The sequence below is a fragment of the Arachis duranensis genome, chromosome 7 (assembly GCF_000817695.3).
Source record: "Arachis duranensis cultivar V14167 chromosome 7, aradu.V14167.gnm2.J7QH, whole genome shotgun sequence".
In the NCBI taxonomy this organism is placed as follows: domain Eukaryota; kingdom Viridiplantae; phylum Streptophyta; class Magnoliopsida; order Fabales; family Fabaceae; genus Arachis; species Arachis duranensis.
Window position 1 is genome coordinate 9505000 of NC_029778.3, and position 13841 is coordinate 9518840.

The window sequence follows — 13841 nt, forward strand, 5'->3', positions numbered from 1 at the left end:
GATCCGTTTGAATCCGCCTATATAAAATGACTATATATATATATATATATATATATAACATAGGGAAGAAAGTAAAACCCTAGCCGTCAGTGAATTCACAAACCCAGAAACCCTTAATCCCTCTTCCCTCTCTTCCTCTGAACCACCCACCGAGGCCACCTCCCAACCTCCCACCCGCTCAGTCCGTCACCCATCCCCTCTGTCCGTCTTCCTCACCGCGACATCTCAGTCTCTCACGAGTCACGCACAGACGCACTGTGGATCTCAGTCCCCTCACCGACAGCCGTCACGTCGCGCACACCGGCACACCGCACCAGGAAGCCCGTCGTCTCCGCCGTTGTTGTTTCTTCCCGCGGAGGCATGTTCGTCGGCGTGGTTCTAGTTCTGGTCGCGTTCTAGACGCCTCTTCGCGTAGGTCGCTGGCCGTCGTTCGTCCGCGTTTTGGTTCTTCTCCACGTTGCTGGTATTTCCAGGTATTTCCAGGTCTTCTGTCTGTTAGTTCTCATTGCTGATATGCTGGTTTATGCTATTTTCTTGTCTCCAGCGGCTTTTGATTTTCTACCTTTCAGAGTTGCTCCTTATATCAGGGTTATTCTTTTCATTCTGAATATTAGGTATTTATTGATCAATTTCTATTTTCACTTTTACCACAGAGTACTGTACCTTTTTGTAGCTCTTAAACCAGTCGTTGAATATTTTGTTGAATATTTTGTGAACATTTTTTTACTGAAATTATTTAAGAGATTTAAGCATAAATGGGCCGAGCACATGTAGCTGTAGGATAAGGTTTTGCTATTTTAGTTTTCTTACTTAACACTATCTAACTAATAATTTATTTGTTGCTTCATAGTTATTTGGTTGGCACATACTTGAATGTCTTGGTTAGTTCACTTATATACTGTTGCTCCCTGCAACTTGTTGCTTCCGTTTTCAACTTTTTAAAGTATAGATATTTTTAGATTCAAAGCTATTTGGTCCGATTTGAATGACAGATTTGGATTATTTCAATTCACTCCACATTTAAGTAAATTTTATATTTTTTATGCTGAGTTATTAAGTTTGGTTGTTCTTGATTCTTTGGTTGGGTTGTTAATTCTAATTTTTTTTACTTTGATTTTTTTCTGTTTCTTTCCTTTTTTTTTAAATTCTGGTTTAGGGTTGATTCAATGATTCTGACTTATTCAATAAACTTTTTCTAATTTATTTGTTCTGTTGCTGATTTATTTCTTTAATTATGGTTTTTTCAGATTGTATTTCTTTCTTATAGGCGACCCCACTTAGTGGGACAAGGTTTTGTTGTTGTTGTTGTTGTTGTTGTTGTTGTATTTCTTTCTTATATTTTATTAGTTGCAAAATCAGAAGATGCAATTTATCTGGGTTTCTTTGCCAATTTCCTTGGTATCTTCATCTTTGTACTGGTGATAGCTTACCATTTTGTTATGGCTGATCCTAGGTTACTCTGGTTGTGATTTTCATGTTGTAAATTCAGCTATTTTTTTTAATGGAAGTTAAGTTGATATAGAAAGGAATTTCATTTTGAGCATGTGATGTGAGTTTACTGCTATATCTTATCAAAGACTTCATTGACACTAATGAATTTGCTAGATGAATATTTTGTTTAGAAACCATCTTGAATGATTATTGATTAGCTCTGCTTACTGCTACTGTGCTTGTTCCATTCTTAGCTGCTCACTGCTAGTACTCTGAATTCCGCTATATTGTTGTGCTTTTTGTGAACTTTGTTATTCAATGAATGAATAGATGAATTGAATGAACTCAATTAACTAGATGAATAGATGATCGATGATTATTTGTTATTGGTTTGGTTAATTCAATAATTTTTTTTTTGTCTTTTGTTACTATCTTAATGAGTTCAATAGTGATATAATGACTAATGAATGATAAATTGTTAATAATTGATGAAATTAAAGATTATATTAGATTTTGGCTGATGTAGTGTTTTAATTTTGGAAGATATTTAAAGTTTATATTAGATTATAATTATGTTTTAGGGTATTTATTTATAATTTATTTATTATATCATTACAAAATAGTTTTTCTAGTTAGACCACGGGTGAACCAGTTGGACCTATGAACTAATAATTGATACTATCATTTGCAATTCATTGTTCTTAAGTTGTGTGTGTCATTTGTAAATGTGGATTAAATGATATTGAAATATGATTTGAGGTCTTACCTATTTTTTTCCTTTTTCTGTCTTTTGGTTCTTTCATCTGTGTTGGGAATATGCGAATTTGACCCCTATTGAACTTTCTTTTTCTTTCTTAAGCGTCATGCATGCAGCACGCACTACTTGCTGTTGGGAAGTAAGAGTGTTGGAAAGATTCAAATGAGGACTTTTAAAATATATGTTTTCTGTAATCAAGCTGATTTACAATTACAGTAGATTTTTAGTTAGAGATTCAGATAGAGTTATCTATAAGTTATTGTTATTCAAAGAACGGAAGTAAGAGTTTACGAGATATTAGAGTTTTAATTCTTATATATTTTAATATATTTTATTTTAAAGTAATATCTTTTGACATTTGCTTTTATTTATTTTTAGCTTAATATTTGTCTAATATTTGTTATTGTATAACTCACGGTTCATTAATAATAGAAAATAATTGTTATGGAAAATGTGTTAATACATATGGAAAGTTGGCATAGTATTTGGGTTGTTTAGAATTTTAAGGACTTTGATAATTTTGATCATGAGAATCTGGTGTATTCGGGTGAAGCACAACCTGATCAGGATTCAACCTATTATGCTGTATTGATTAAAAAATGTTTAATTATTTGAATAGTTGGAGTGGGAGTTCGGTACAGTTGATATTGCAACGATAGTATTTGGTGCAGTTGTTCAAATATATGCACCATTATTTGAGTGAGTGGTGCCCTTAATGAATTTCGATTTGGGATTCCATCACCTGTACCTCCAAAATTGAAATTAAGTACAGCTCTCATTTAAATAATGGGGCATATACATGAGCAACTGCACCAAATACTATTGTTGCAATTTCATTTTTACTTAAGTTCCTACCCCATCTATTCAAATAATTAAATATTCATTATTTTTTATCGTACCTAGTGATCAATACAACATGGTAGGTTGGATCCTCGTCAGGTTGTGTTTCACCCGAGTATATATACCAGATTCTCATGATCAAAATTATCAAAGTTCTTAAAATCATGGGCAATCCAAATACTATGCCAACTTTCCATATGTATTGACACGTTTTTCATAACAATTGTTCTTTGTAATTAATGAATCGTGAGTCATATTGTAACAAATATTAGACAAATATTAAGCTAAAAATAAATAAAACAAATAGTGAAAGATATTACTTTAAAATAAAATATATTAAGAAAATATATGAATTGAAATTTTAATACATCGCAAATTCTTGTTTTTGTTTTTTGAATAACAATAGTTTTATAGGCAACTCCTATTTGAATTTCTAGCTAAAAATCTACTACAATTATAAATTAGATTAATTACAGAAGAAGTATATTTTGGAAGCCCTTGTTTGAATCTTTCCATGTTTACTTACTTCAGTAGCGATGCATGACACTAAAGATAAGAAATGATGCTACCAAAGATAAGAAGGGCAACGTTGCTGCTGCTGCCGTTAGAGTCATCATCAATTGAACCCTGGCCGCCGCTGCCAAGACCATTACCGTCACAGCAGAGGAGAGAAAGAAAGAAGAATTAGTGAACGGTATGTGTACTAAAACAGCTAATTTCTTCTTTCCTTTCATTATTTGCCTTCGTTGATAGAATAAGCGTTTCATCAGACCAAATATGCACCTATAATGTGGATCAGCATCACCAAGACTTGCATCTACTACCAAGACCGACCACAGAAGCCCCAGAAGGAAAGCAACCACATAATGAATTAACATCCGATTACAACAACTGATGGTTAAACAAAATAACACAAGGTTTTGAACAAATGGACCAACCATTGAACCATTTAAACTACCATGTCAAAGATTCAGACGACTAACAGATTCAACCAAAGTTCCACCTAAATAACAGAATTGTAATAAAAAAAAGAAAAAAATACAAACTCATCTAACTAAACCAAAATTTCAAATAACTAATCTCAAGCAATAGATCCAAAATCAAATAACTAAGCTATGATTAAGTTTATTATCAATATTATCAATAACATATAACATGAGCATAGATTAAGAAAAAATAAAAAAACGAACCTAATTTGATCAAGAATTTAATCAGCCATTTCATCAACAATGGGCAACTACAGTACATTGATAGCAGAATTCACTTATAGGAACAGCAACACTATCACTAATCAACAATAACACATTGATCAATGATAAAAATCAAAACATAAATAGCGAAAAAAATGGGGAAATTGAAAACTGATAATCAACAATGCTAAATTGATGACAGATTGTATCAAGAACAAATAAAATCCCTAATTAAAATTAGCTTAAAAAATTGAAGAGTTGAGATTAGAGATGTTACCAGAACGAAGAACTGAGAGCATATGGAAGAGGCGTTAGATGGAGCAAATGTGATGAGAGCAGCGGCGGAGGGAGCTTTGGCAACGCTATGATGAAGGGAGCAGAGGCGACGAGAGCGGTGGCGGAGGGAGCTCGGGCAACGGAAGTGGCGATGGAGAGAACTTGTGCGACGCAAGCAGCGGCAGAGGAAGCCACAGAAAGAGGAGTGTGTTTTATTTGTGTTCAAGTTAATCGAGAGATCGTGAATGGAGCTCGAGATTGTGTCTAAGTTATGTTATTCAAATTTCAGACAGATTTACTAATTTGCGATGGATTTTTTGTCGGTAAAAAATCCAAAATCAAAATTTGAATTACCGACAGATCTTATAATTTGTCGGCCGGTTACACTGAGACACTACTTCGAATCCTTACGGGATGAAGAGCTAACGGAATGATTACCGAATCGACTGATATACGTAATGCAAAGCGGCGTCGTTGTGCCTGGACTGTGAGGGCTCTTAGCCACATGGATAGTTCAATGTGCTCATCGGCGGCTGACCCTGAGATGTGGATCATCCAAGGCACATTAGCATGGCGTACTTCTCCTGTTCGAACTGGGGTTTGAAACCAAACTTCTCCTCAGGAGGATAGATGGGGCGATTCAGGTGAGATCCAATGTAGATCTCACACCTGTGGGTAAGTGCCTTGCTTTCAAGACTAATAGTAGAAAGTCTATTACTAGTATACTGTAGTCCTCTATCGCTCGGGAACCCCACCCTCGGTAAATTTTTGGAAAAAGTTTTAATTTTTTTACCGACAGAAAATTTATCAGAAATCCATCGGTATTTTCGACAGTAAAATTCCGTCAGAAAAATCTGTTTGTAATCGGTTGTTTTCTAGTAGTGAATTTGTGCGTTCATTCTGTTCCTCACGTATAAGAATTTTTCAGTTCTTCTTATGGGTTGGATCAGAAGGAATCCGTACGAAATATGTGATACATGAGTAGTTACTCTAGAATCTAACCACCAGGTATTATTTGGAACAAGATTTGATTCGAAACTTGTTGAAACATAATAAATACCTTTCTTTTCTAACTATTTCTTTCTTTTTTTTCTTTTCGGACAATCTTTCTTTATATGTCCAATCTTGTTACAAAAAAAAAACTTATCAACGCCTTCTTCTTTTGGACATTGCCGTACCTTTAGTGAAGCATGGTCCTTCATATCCTTTTTATCCGCCTTATCCTTACTATAGATCCAGCTTGAAATGTGAAATGAAGAGAGTGATATTTCATTTTCTTTAATTTCCCTTCCTCTTGAATCAACATGACCTTAATCTCTTGAAAATTCTATTTTTTTAAGAGTGTTATAATTCACTTGAAATTGGCCAAATTCAGGAAGAAGCAAGTTCATGATAAACCAATAGATTTCAACTTTGGTGGCAGATTAGACGTTTGAATCACATGATCATGAATGGGTTGTGACTATTCAAATTTCTTAGTTGTCAATTCCGTCGTAAGGTTGCTCGCAATGGACTTGTCAGTTATGTCCTATTGAAAATATTTCTTGACTTTAGCCATGAAATTCTTGGCATTATCTATCTTAGGCATGGATGGCTTAACATTTTCAGCCATTGTCATTCTCATCAAGTTCAAACACAGCCTATTTGACCGTTTCCAAGTCTCATAAAGAGACTTGTGTTCTTTGGAACTAGTCTTAGTAATCTCAATAGGCTTCTAATCTATAACTAATACGAGGTCTAAATCCAAAACACCCAATTGAAATTGAATTTGCTCAAACCAATCAGCATAGTTATGTCCATTTAACTTGACAACTAGTATAAAACCCGGGCTTCGCCCGAACCAAATATTATTTCAATACAAAAATTTGTTAGTACCTATCTATTAATATAAAAATTATATTATAATTTATAAGTATAATTTAAATAATTGAGGTTAGTTTTTAAATTCCTAAACATACATTATCAAGTAGATTTATAAAATTCAAATACTATTATGTATCCTAATATATTCTGTGTCATTTTAAAAAATGTTAATATTTTAATAGAAAAATAATGATTAATTATATTAATTAAATTACAAAATATATAAAAAATATTATTTGTATACTAAATATTTTTTATATCCATATAAAAATATAATTGTTATTAATTAATTATATATTTAAATTTTTTAATTAACAAAAATAATAAATCTGTATATAATTGTTAAGAAAATACCAATATCAAAACAATATTTACTAAAGAAATATGTACACATTGAGAGAATTAAAAAAATTAATCATTTAATACATTTTTTAAATATTTATTATTAATAAATTCATAAATATATTTGATCTTTTATTGCAGTATGCCTTTTTCTATCAAAATTTTAAATAAAATAAAAAAATTTGAAATAATAACAGTCAAGACTATATGTTTTATTTATTTATTTAATTCTTCCATAAAAAATGCTATACAATACCTAAAAATAAAAAGACAAAATTACTCCCTACAAAATTAGTAATAATAATATACATCACCATCATCAAGTAAACAAATCTTAAAATAAAAAAATAATAATAAATCTGTATATAATTGTTAAGAAAATACCAATATCAAAACCTAGTATAATAACAATCAAGACTATATGTTTTATTTATTTGTTTAATTTTTCTACAAAAGAATACTATACAATATCTAAAAATAAGACAGAAATACTCCCTACAAAATTAGTAGTAATAATATACACCATCATCATTAAGTACACAAATCTTAAAATAAAAAAAATTATATGAGATCAAATATCATTTTTAAATTCTATAAAAAATATCACTATTAATACAAAAAAATAAGAAAAATAGTGAATTAGTGAAAAACAAATAATTTTGACAAAAAAAAAATTATATACTCAAAATTATATATGAGACTAATCATATACTTAAATTTAAAAGTTTTATATTCATTTTACTTTAATTATTAAATTTTTACTATTATTATACAGAAAATTATCAAATCACATTCACAGGACACTTGAATTTTCCTAGTTTCAAGATACAATATCAAAATAAATTGAAAAAGTAAAATAAAATATTAGTTAAATAAACTCTTAAATGCCGACAAAGTTTTCTAGAGTTTACATCCATAGCAAAATAATATTGTTCTTCCATAGTCTAGAATATTACTGATAGTATGTCTAGATTGTATACTTATTCATTAGTAGTTTGTGTTGTACATTTAATTTTAAATTATAATATATATATAAAACTCAAATATTACTATCTATAACTATACATTGAATGCAAATAAATTGTTTAAAAAAGTATAATAATATCTTTTTGCACCTTATTCTATTAGTATTATACTAATATTTTTACAAATACTACGAACTTATATAATTAGAGGCCTAATCACAACTCCTTTTTTTTTTAAATATGTAAAGTTAACACATTTTTAAAAAAGTCATTTTTTCTACACTCCCATTAAACTGCATCTTTTTCTTTCTTTGCACCTTTCGATACTCCTAGTTATGAAGAGTTGATTATGATATTTTAAGTCAAAATCTTATCCTAAATCAAACAATAAATCTCTCAACAGCTCTCTTGTTTAGAGATTCATTCTTGATATTGGTCACAAATAAATAATTAAGCAAACAAAATAAACATGAAGTGATGACATATTGAACTTTAATAAAATGCATAAAGTACAAATTAATAGAGACAGAAAACACTTTTTTTTACAAAAAAAAATAAAAAAGATATGGTCAAACCATGTTATTCTCTCATTAGTAACATATGCATATAGAAACAAAATCACATTTTTTTATATAATCTTTCGGTATCTTCTCCTAACACTTAAAAAAATATACAAATATAATAAAGATCAAGCACAAAATGAACAAAACAAAGATCTTTTAACAATTTTTAAAAAGTCAAACTTTAAGAACGAGTGAATATATAATGTCATACACAAATTCACTATCACACTTTAGTTGACATGCTATCTCTGCCAAAGCCTTTATTACTCGATAGTTAAATTTAAGATAAATGTTTATCAAAATCTAATTGTAAAATAAGATAATTCAAAGGGAGCTGACTATAATCGAGATTAGCGTAAAATACAAAAATTACAAAACTTAATAAAAGTGAGTATGCATAAATGTCAATTTTTTAATGTACAAATTTTAAAATTACAATGAAACTATCTCATCAAAGTATCACATATTTAAGCTGCAAACACAAAAAAAAACAGCTCCATGTTCATAGCTTGGAACATTTTAATGTAGCAATTATTGTTTTTATTGGTTTAAAAAGAATCTTAAAAAGTGTCAATAAGTTACTATCATAAACTAACTAATGATAACAATTTAAAATAAAAAAATGACTAAAGAAACTGATACCTCTATTTTAATTGGTTTTCTTTATCTACCTAACACAGGAATTTAAAAGTAAAAATTTATACAACTCAGTAATGAAATATTTATTAACAAAAGAATGCATTCAAATGTTTTACAGAATCTCCTTTATCTGTAGACGTTGCTTACAACTTGTATAAAAAGATTGTTAACTGATTACAACTATCCCAAAAGAAAAATACAGGGATATTCCTGGGTAAAAAATTAGCCTGGAAATTTATATATTATAAAAAATTAATAAATTATATGATTATGTAGAGGGACATAGTCATCATTCTTCAGCAGTAATTTATGGAAGCCAATATGTGTGATCATATCGTTCACCCCATTTCGTTTGGCAGCAACTGCTAGTCTCTTCCAAATTAGTTCCTTCTACTATTTAACATCTTTGGCTTAGGTCTCTTTCTCTGCATGTTGTCTTTGCATTGTTCGAATAACTCAACCTCTATTTCTAAGAATATCTTGCGAATATCCAAAGTGAGTCCTTAAACTGCCTGATTCCAATGACTGGATATATTACAACTCTATTTTAAGAAATTAAACTCACGATATGCTCATCATTCCCAAAAAGAGAGCTACTCTACAACTTTTATTGCAAGTATATCTAAGCAAAGACTTCTAAGGGGACATTCAACATGATTTTTATTAATTGTTGGTCACTATTGGTCCATAAGCTTCATAAAACAACTGGCAACCACCACAAAGGAAAAAAACAAAAAACACCTGATATTGAGACAGGGCATCATACTCCACTAATACTTGTCTTTTAAGATAGTATCATCCACGCTGCTAGAATCTGCATCACAGCTCTCAGCCTGTAATGCAAATTGCATCTTGTGGTCATCATCACCAGCATTGGGCATTAAATTATCATTAGTTCACAAAATTCGTCCCACACATTACCTTGAAGCTATAACACAAAACATGTATTTAGATTTTAGAAAATAACTTACAATACCATGACACCACAAAGCATAGCATCAAAAAGAATAAAAAAGTCGGTGATAATTATTTCAGAGTTTAGAATTCAACTGTAGTTGCCAACTCTTTATTGTTCAATAATCTATAGTTGAAAAAAGCTAAAAGGGTATACCATTAAAATAAAAGAGCACTTATCTTTTAGTAGAAATTTGGAAGCTAACCAATGAAGTACTCCTTCATAATTCAGAGATTCATCATAAATTTAGAATATTTTTCTTCCAAAAACACAGATTCATCACCACTGATTAGCATTTTAAGAGATGAACTGAAAAATTAGAACAAAAGCCTAGTCATAGCTTTTCATAATCTGAATTTTTTTGAATGAGCTGTTGAATATATATTAAAGATAAAGGCAAACAGAGAACATCGAACTTTGAATGCATGAAAACTACATGCTCGTTACCAAAGGAATAGTAATAGACTGTAAAAAGGTCATTGTATTAAATATAACTAATTTGTTTAAAAAATAAGATCATTACAGTTTAGTCACTTTTTTTTAATTTTGTATGGATTGCTTCTTGATAACAATGGCCAAAAGAACAAACATGCTTTGAATGGTGCAAAAAAAATAAAAAAATAAAAGTGTGCATGATAGAAAAAGCATGCATATCCATATAAATAGAAATTGAACAATTCACATCTCTTTTTATCCAAAGAGCATAATTTATTAGCATTGACATAAAATACTTAAAGCGGCTATTATCCGTCCTACTAAGCTATCCAAATCAACATCTCAAAAAGAAAAAAAAAAGGGAAACTTTTTAAAAACACAAATAACAAAAAAAAAAAAAGAATATACATGGTCCAAAAGCATATTAAAGCACATGCATTTTAGAAACAGCATCATAATATAGTGCATTCACGTTGAAGAAGATGCTTACCTCTGGTTTCCTTCATTGGTTTATAATGTGCTATGATAAGTAAACTCCATTGAGGCCATTAGTCTTCATTTGCATATTCTTTTGTACCAAGTGAAATAGAACCACCTTCGACACTAATACAGAATACCAAATCACATCAATCATTCATTCCACATCCATTTTCTCATTCTTTATGCTAAAAAACAACAAAATACTTTTGCAGTACCTTTTTTATTAAATTAAGAATTTAAATTAATCATTCAAAGGCATAAGATATCTTTATGAGTACCTAACATTTATTTTCATAATGGCATTACCTAGCTTTTAGGCAACCTGTATAACAATATATAATTCCAATACTCATTCCCAATGCACAAACATCAATGTCAAGAACTACAGGATTTGGCACATTGAGCAACTGCAAAACATGACAATAGATTAAGTTACGATAAGATAAGAATTCTATGATAAAAGATAAGCACAACTTAATTGCAAAAGTTACTTGATATACTGAAGGAATGATCAAATATTTAAATCTAAGCTTAACAAATCTCCAATATATGTAACAAAAACCATAAACTAATGGAAGCACTTAAAGACTGGAAGCTAAAATGTAACAAAGCAGTTAAGGACTGAAAGGAGCTCTAACAACAGAGCAATAAAAGATCTGGAAGCTAGTCATTCAACCCTCTTACATCAGATTAACAAGTTTCTTAAACTGCAACTTGAGCTGCTGCAAGCCTTTCAATTGGAACCTTGTAAGAGTCTTCAAATTTTAGTTTAATAGTTGAACATTTAAAACTATTTATTTTTAAACTAAAAATATGACGTAAAAGAAGAATATGAGATAGAGCAAGACCAATTTGAGCAATGAATGCAATAGAAGATGGCTGACACCATGCTCTCTCCTCATATTGCAACCTGATAAACCAACCGAAGGTGTTAATTGCTGCATCACCTTGATGAGGTACAATAATGCATAGAATAGAAGAGCTACATGCTTTTATGTTTATGCAATAATATTTGTTTAGTTAAAAAATCTCAATAAATCAGTTACTCATAATCTTTCCTTTTAAGTTTGGTCTGACAACACGACTTTTTCTGGGCAAAGCTTGATGAGTTGACCCACTCCTTTTTGGTCAAGTACCTAATATTATTGTCAAACAGTTCAAAAATCTCAACAACCATCTTTCACATATTCTCATTGAGCAAATAAATGTTAGATAACTAACCTCAAATGGATCACTCTGCAGAATGCCGCTTGATAGGTAAATGGGAAGAAATTTTTCAACATCATCTTTACTATACCCAAATGTCATTTGGGTAAAGTCATTAGTTCCAAATGAAAAGAACTTAGTTTCATCAGCAATCTACACAAATGGATAATAAAATTAGAAAGTTAAAATAAATAATTAAGAGTAAACTATTCTCTTTAACTGTCTTTCTTTCCCAAATTCTAAAATTGTAATTGTAATATATGATACAATTAAAAAAAATCATAAAATTATCTAATACATGAACCTAACATAAACATGATTTGCAATTATAAAACAGCAATAAAACCCTAGCAAATAAAAATAGATACCTTATATGCTCCAGCTGAAGATGATTCGAAGCTGCTGGAGGGGGTGCCGTTGTAATCACTACAGATCAGCCGTACCACCATTAGCTCCTCTGCCAACCCAACCCAGTCCAACCTCAACCTCCAGCCAAAACAGAAGCAGATTAAACATAAATAAATATTTTTCTATTTTCTTAAAATGTATATAAATAAATTTCTGCTTTTTTGAAGAAATTACCTCTATAACATCACCGACGGCAGGATCTGAAAGCTCTCTGTTATCTACATTAATGTTGTCAACTTATTGTCAGATGCTCCTTCTTCACTGATGGCTGCAACACCACTCACCGTTGCCGCTGTTCTTTCTACTCGACGCTGTATCAACAGCCACCATCAGCTCTGACTAATTGTTCTTCATCTCTGCTACTCGCCAGAGGAAACAGACTCGAAGCCTCTGTCGCGTTCTTATCTTTTTTTCGTCAAACGCTCTCCCAACCATAGCACCAACCACCATCATTCTCTATATTCTCTTCCAGTTACTCCTTCCATCACCGCGATCTCCTTCTTCCTTGTCGGTGATAATCTCTGTGATCTTGAACTATCACTCCATTTGTTTACTCCACATTATTTGCATCAATCAGATGGAGAGAGCGCACGAAAAAGAAAGAAGAAAGAGAGAAATGCAAAAAATTCAAAATTTGTTCACTCAATTTTTTATTTTAAATACTCAGATTCTGTGTTCAAATTCCGATCCATTTTGGGGAAGAATCCGCCAAATCATCTTCTCCCTGCATACTTATTTTGTCCAACTTTTTTTGTGCCACTTGTCATGTAAACAGACTCAACACTTGTTGAGCAAATAAACTATACACTTGTCGAGCAACGAATCAAGCACTAGTTGCTTATTATATATTAAAAATTTCATTATCTGAGCCAAACAAATTCATAGAAGCTACAAATATAATACAAACTCGCACATCAACGCTTTGAATAATTAAATAATATATCATTTAGATTAAACATTTAAAGTATAGCAATGTTCTCTTTTGGGTGATACATTAATATACGAAGACACAATAATTAATTAAATTAATTCAATTTAATTTGCTTATCTTATATGCACTAACTAAAAATGTTTAATATCTTTAGATATTTAAATATTTTTAATATTGTTTATACATATAAAATTATCAACAATCTTGCCAATTTATCATAAGAACAATTAATTAATCTTTGGGTCTGATCTTTAAATGTGTTATAGCGACAAACCCAAAATATAATCAAACATTATTAGATTTGAGTATTTGACCACTTTGGTGGTTACATTTATTTGATTTATGCAAATTTGAGCAAATTAATTTTTGAATAATCATAAATTTTATAGTCTTGCTTTGATACCACATGTTAAAATTTGATTCTACAATCAATTCAGAAACTATTTCTAACAGTAATACAAGATCTTCAAATTTATAATTATTACATTATAAAAGCATAACTCAAAACATACCAGGATCCATATCAGAGTTTTCAGATGTTCTTCTCGACTTATGGTTGT

The 13841-nt window shown here is 30.6% G+C and overlaps 2 protein-coding genes across 2 annotated transcripts; one reads left to right on the top strand and one right to left on the bottom strand.

The window, feature by feature from the left end:
• Positions 1-755: 755 nt before the first annotated feature.
• On the top strand, positions 756-1873 carry LOC127740495 (uncharacterized). Its single transcript, XM_052251481.1, has 2 exons — positions 756-770; positions 1248-1873. The coding sequence occupies exons 1-2, from the start codon at positions 756-758 to the stop codon at positions 1467-1469; spliced, it is 237 nt and encodes a 78-aa protein (XP_052107441.1). The 3' UTR covers positions 1470-1873.
• Positions 1874-10562: 8689 nt separating this feature from the next.
• LOC107457633 (uncharacterized) lies at positions 10563-13841 on the bottom strand. Its single transcript, XM_052251933.1, has 7 exons — positions 13794-13841; positions 12311-12890; positions 11958-12095; positions 11797-11872; positions 11585-11647; positions 11043-11143; positions 10563-10859 (listed from the first exon to the last, which is right to left on the bottom strand). The coding sequence occupies exons 3-7, from the start codon at positions 12020-12022 to the stop codon at positions 10805-10807; spliced, it is 360 nt and encodes a 119-aa protein (XP_052107893.1). The 5' UTR covers positions 12023-12095; positions 12311-12890; positions 13794-13841; the 3' UTR covers positions 10563-10804.

What these genes read in the sequence shown, in the direction of transcription:
- LOC107457633 (XM_052251933.1), bottom strand. Translation starts at nt 12,022, where the DNA reads ATGATGTTGAAAAATTTCTTCCCATTTACCTATCAAGCGGCATTCTGC. An exon ending in TGCAGAGTGATCCATTTGAG is followed by an intron (nt 11,873 to 11,957) that starts GTTAGTTATCTA and finishes CAATAATATTAG; the next exon opens with GTACTTGACCAAAAAGGAGT. An exon ending in TGCATTCATTGCTCAAATTG is followed by an intron (nt 11,144 to 11,584) that starts GTCTTGCTCTAT and finishes CATGTTTTGCAG; the next exon opens with TTGCTCAATGTGCCAAATCC.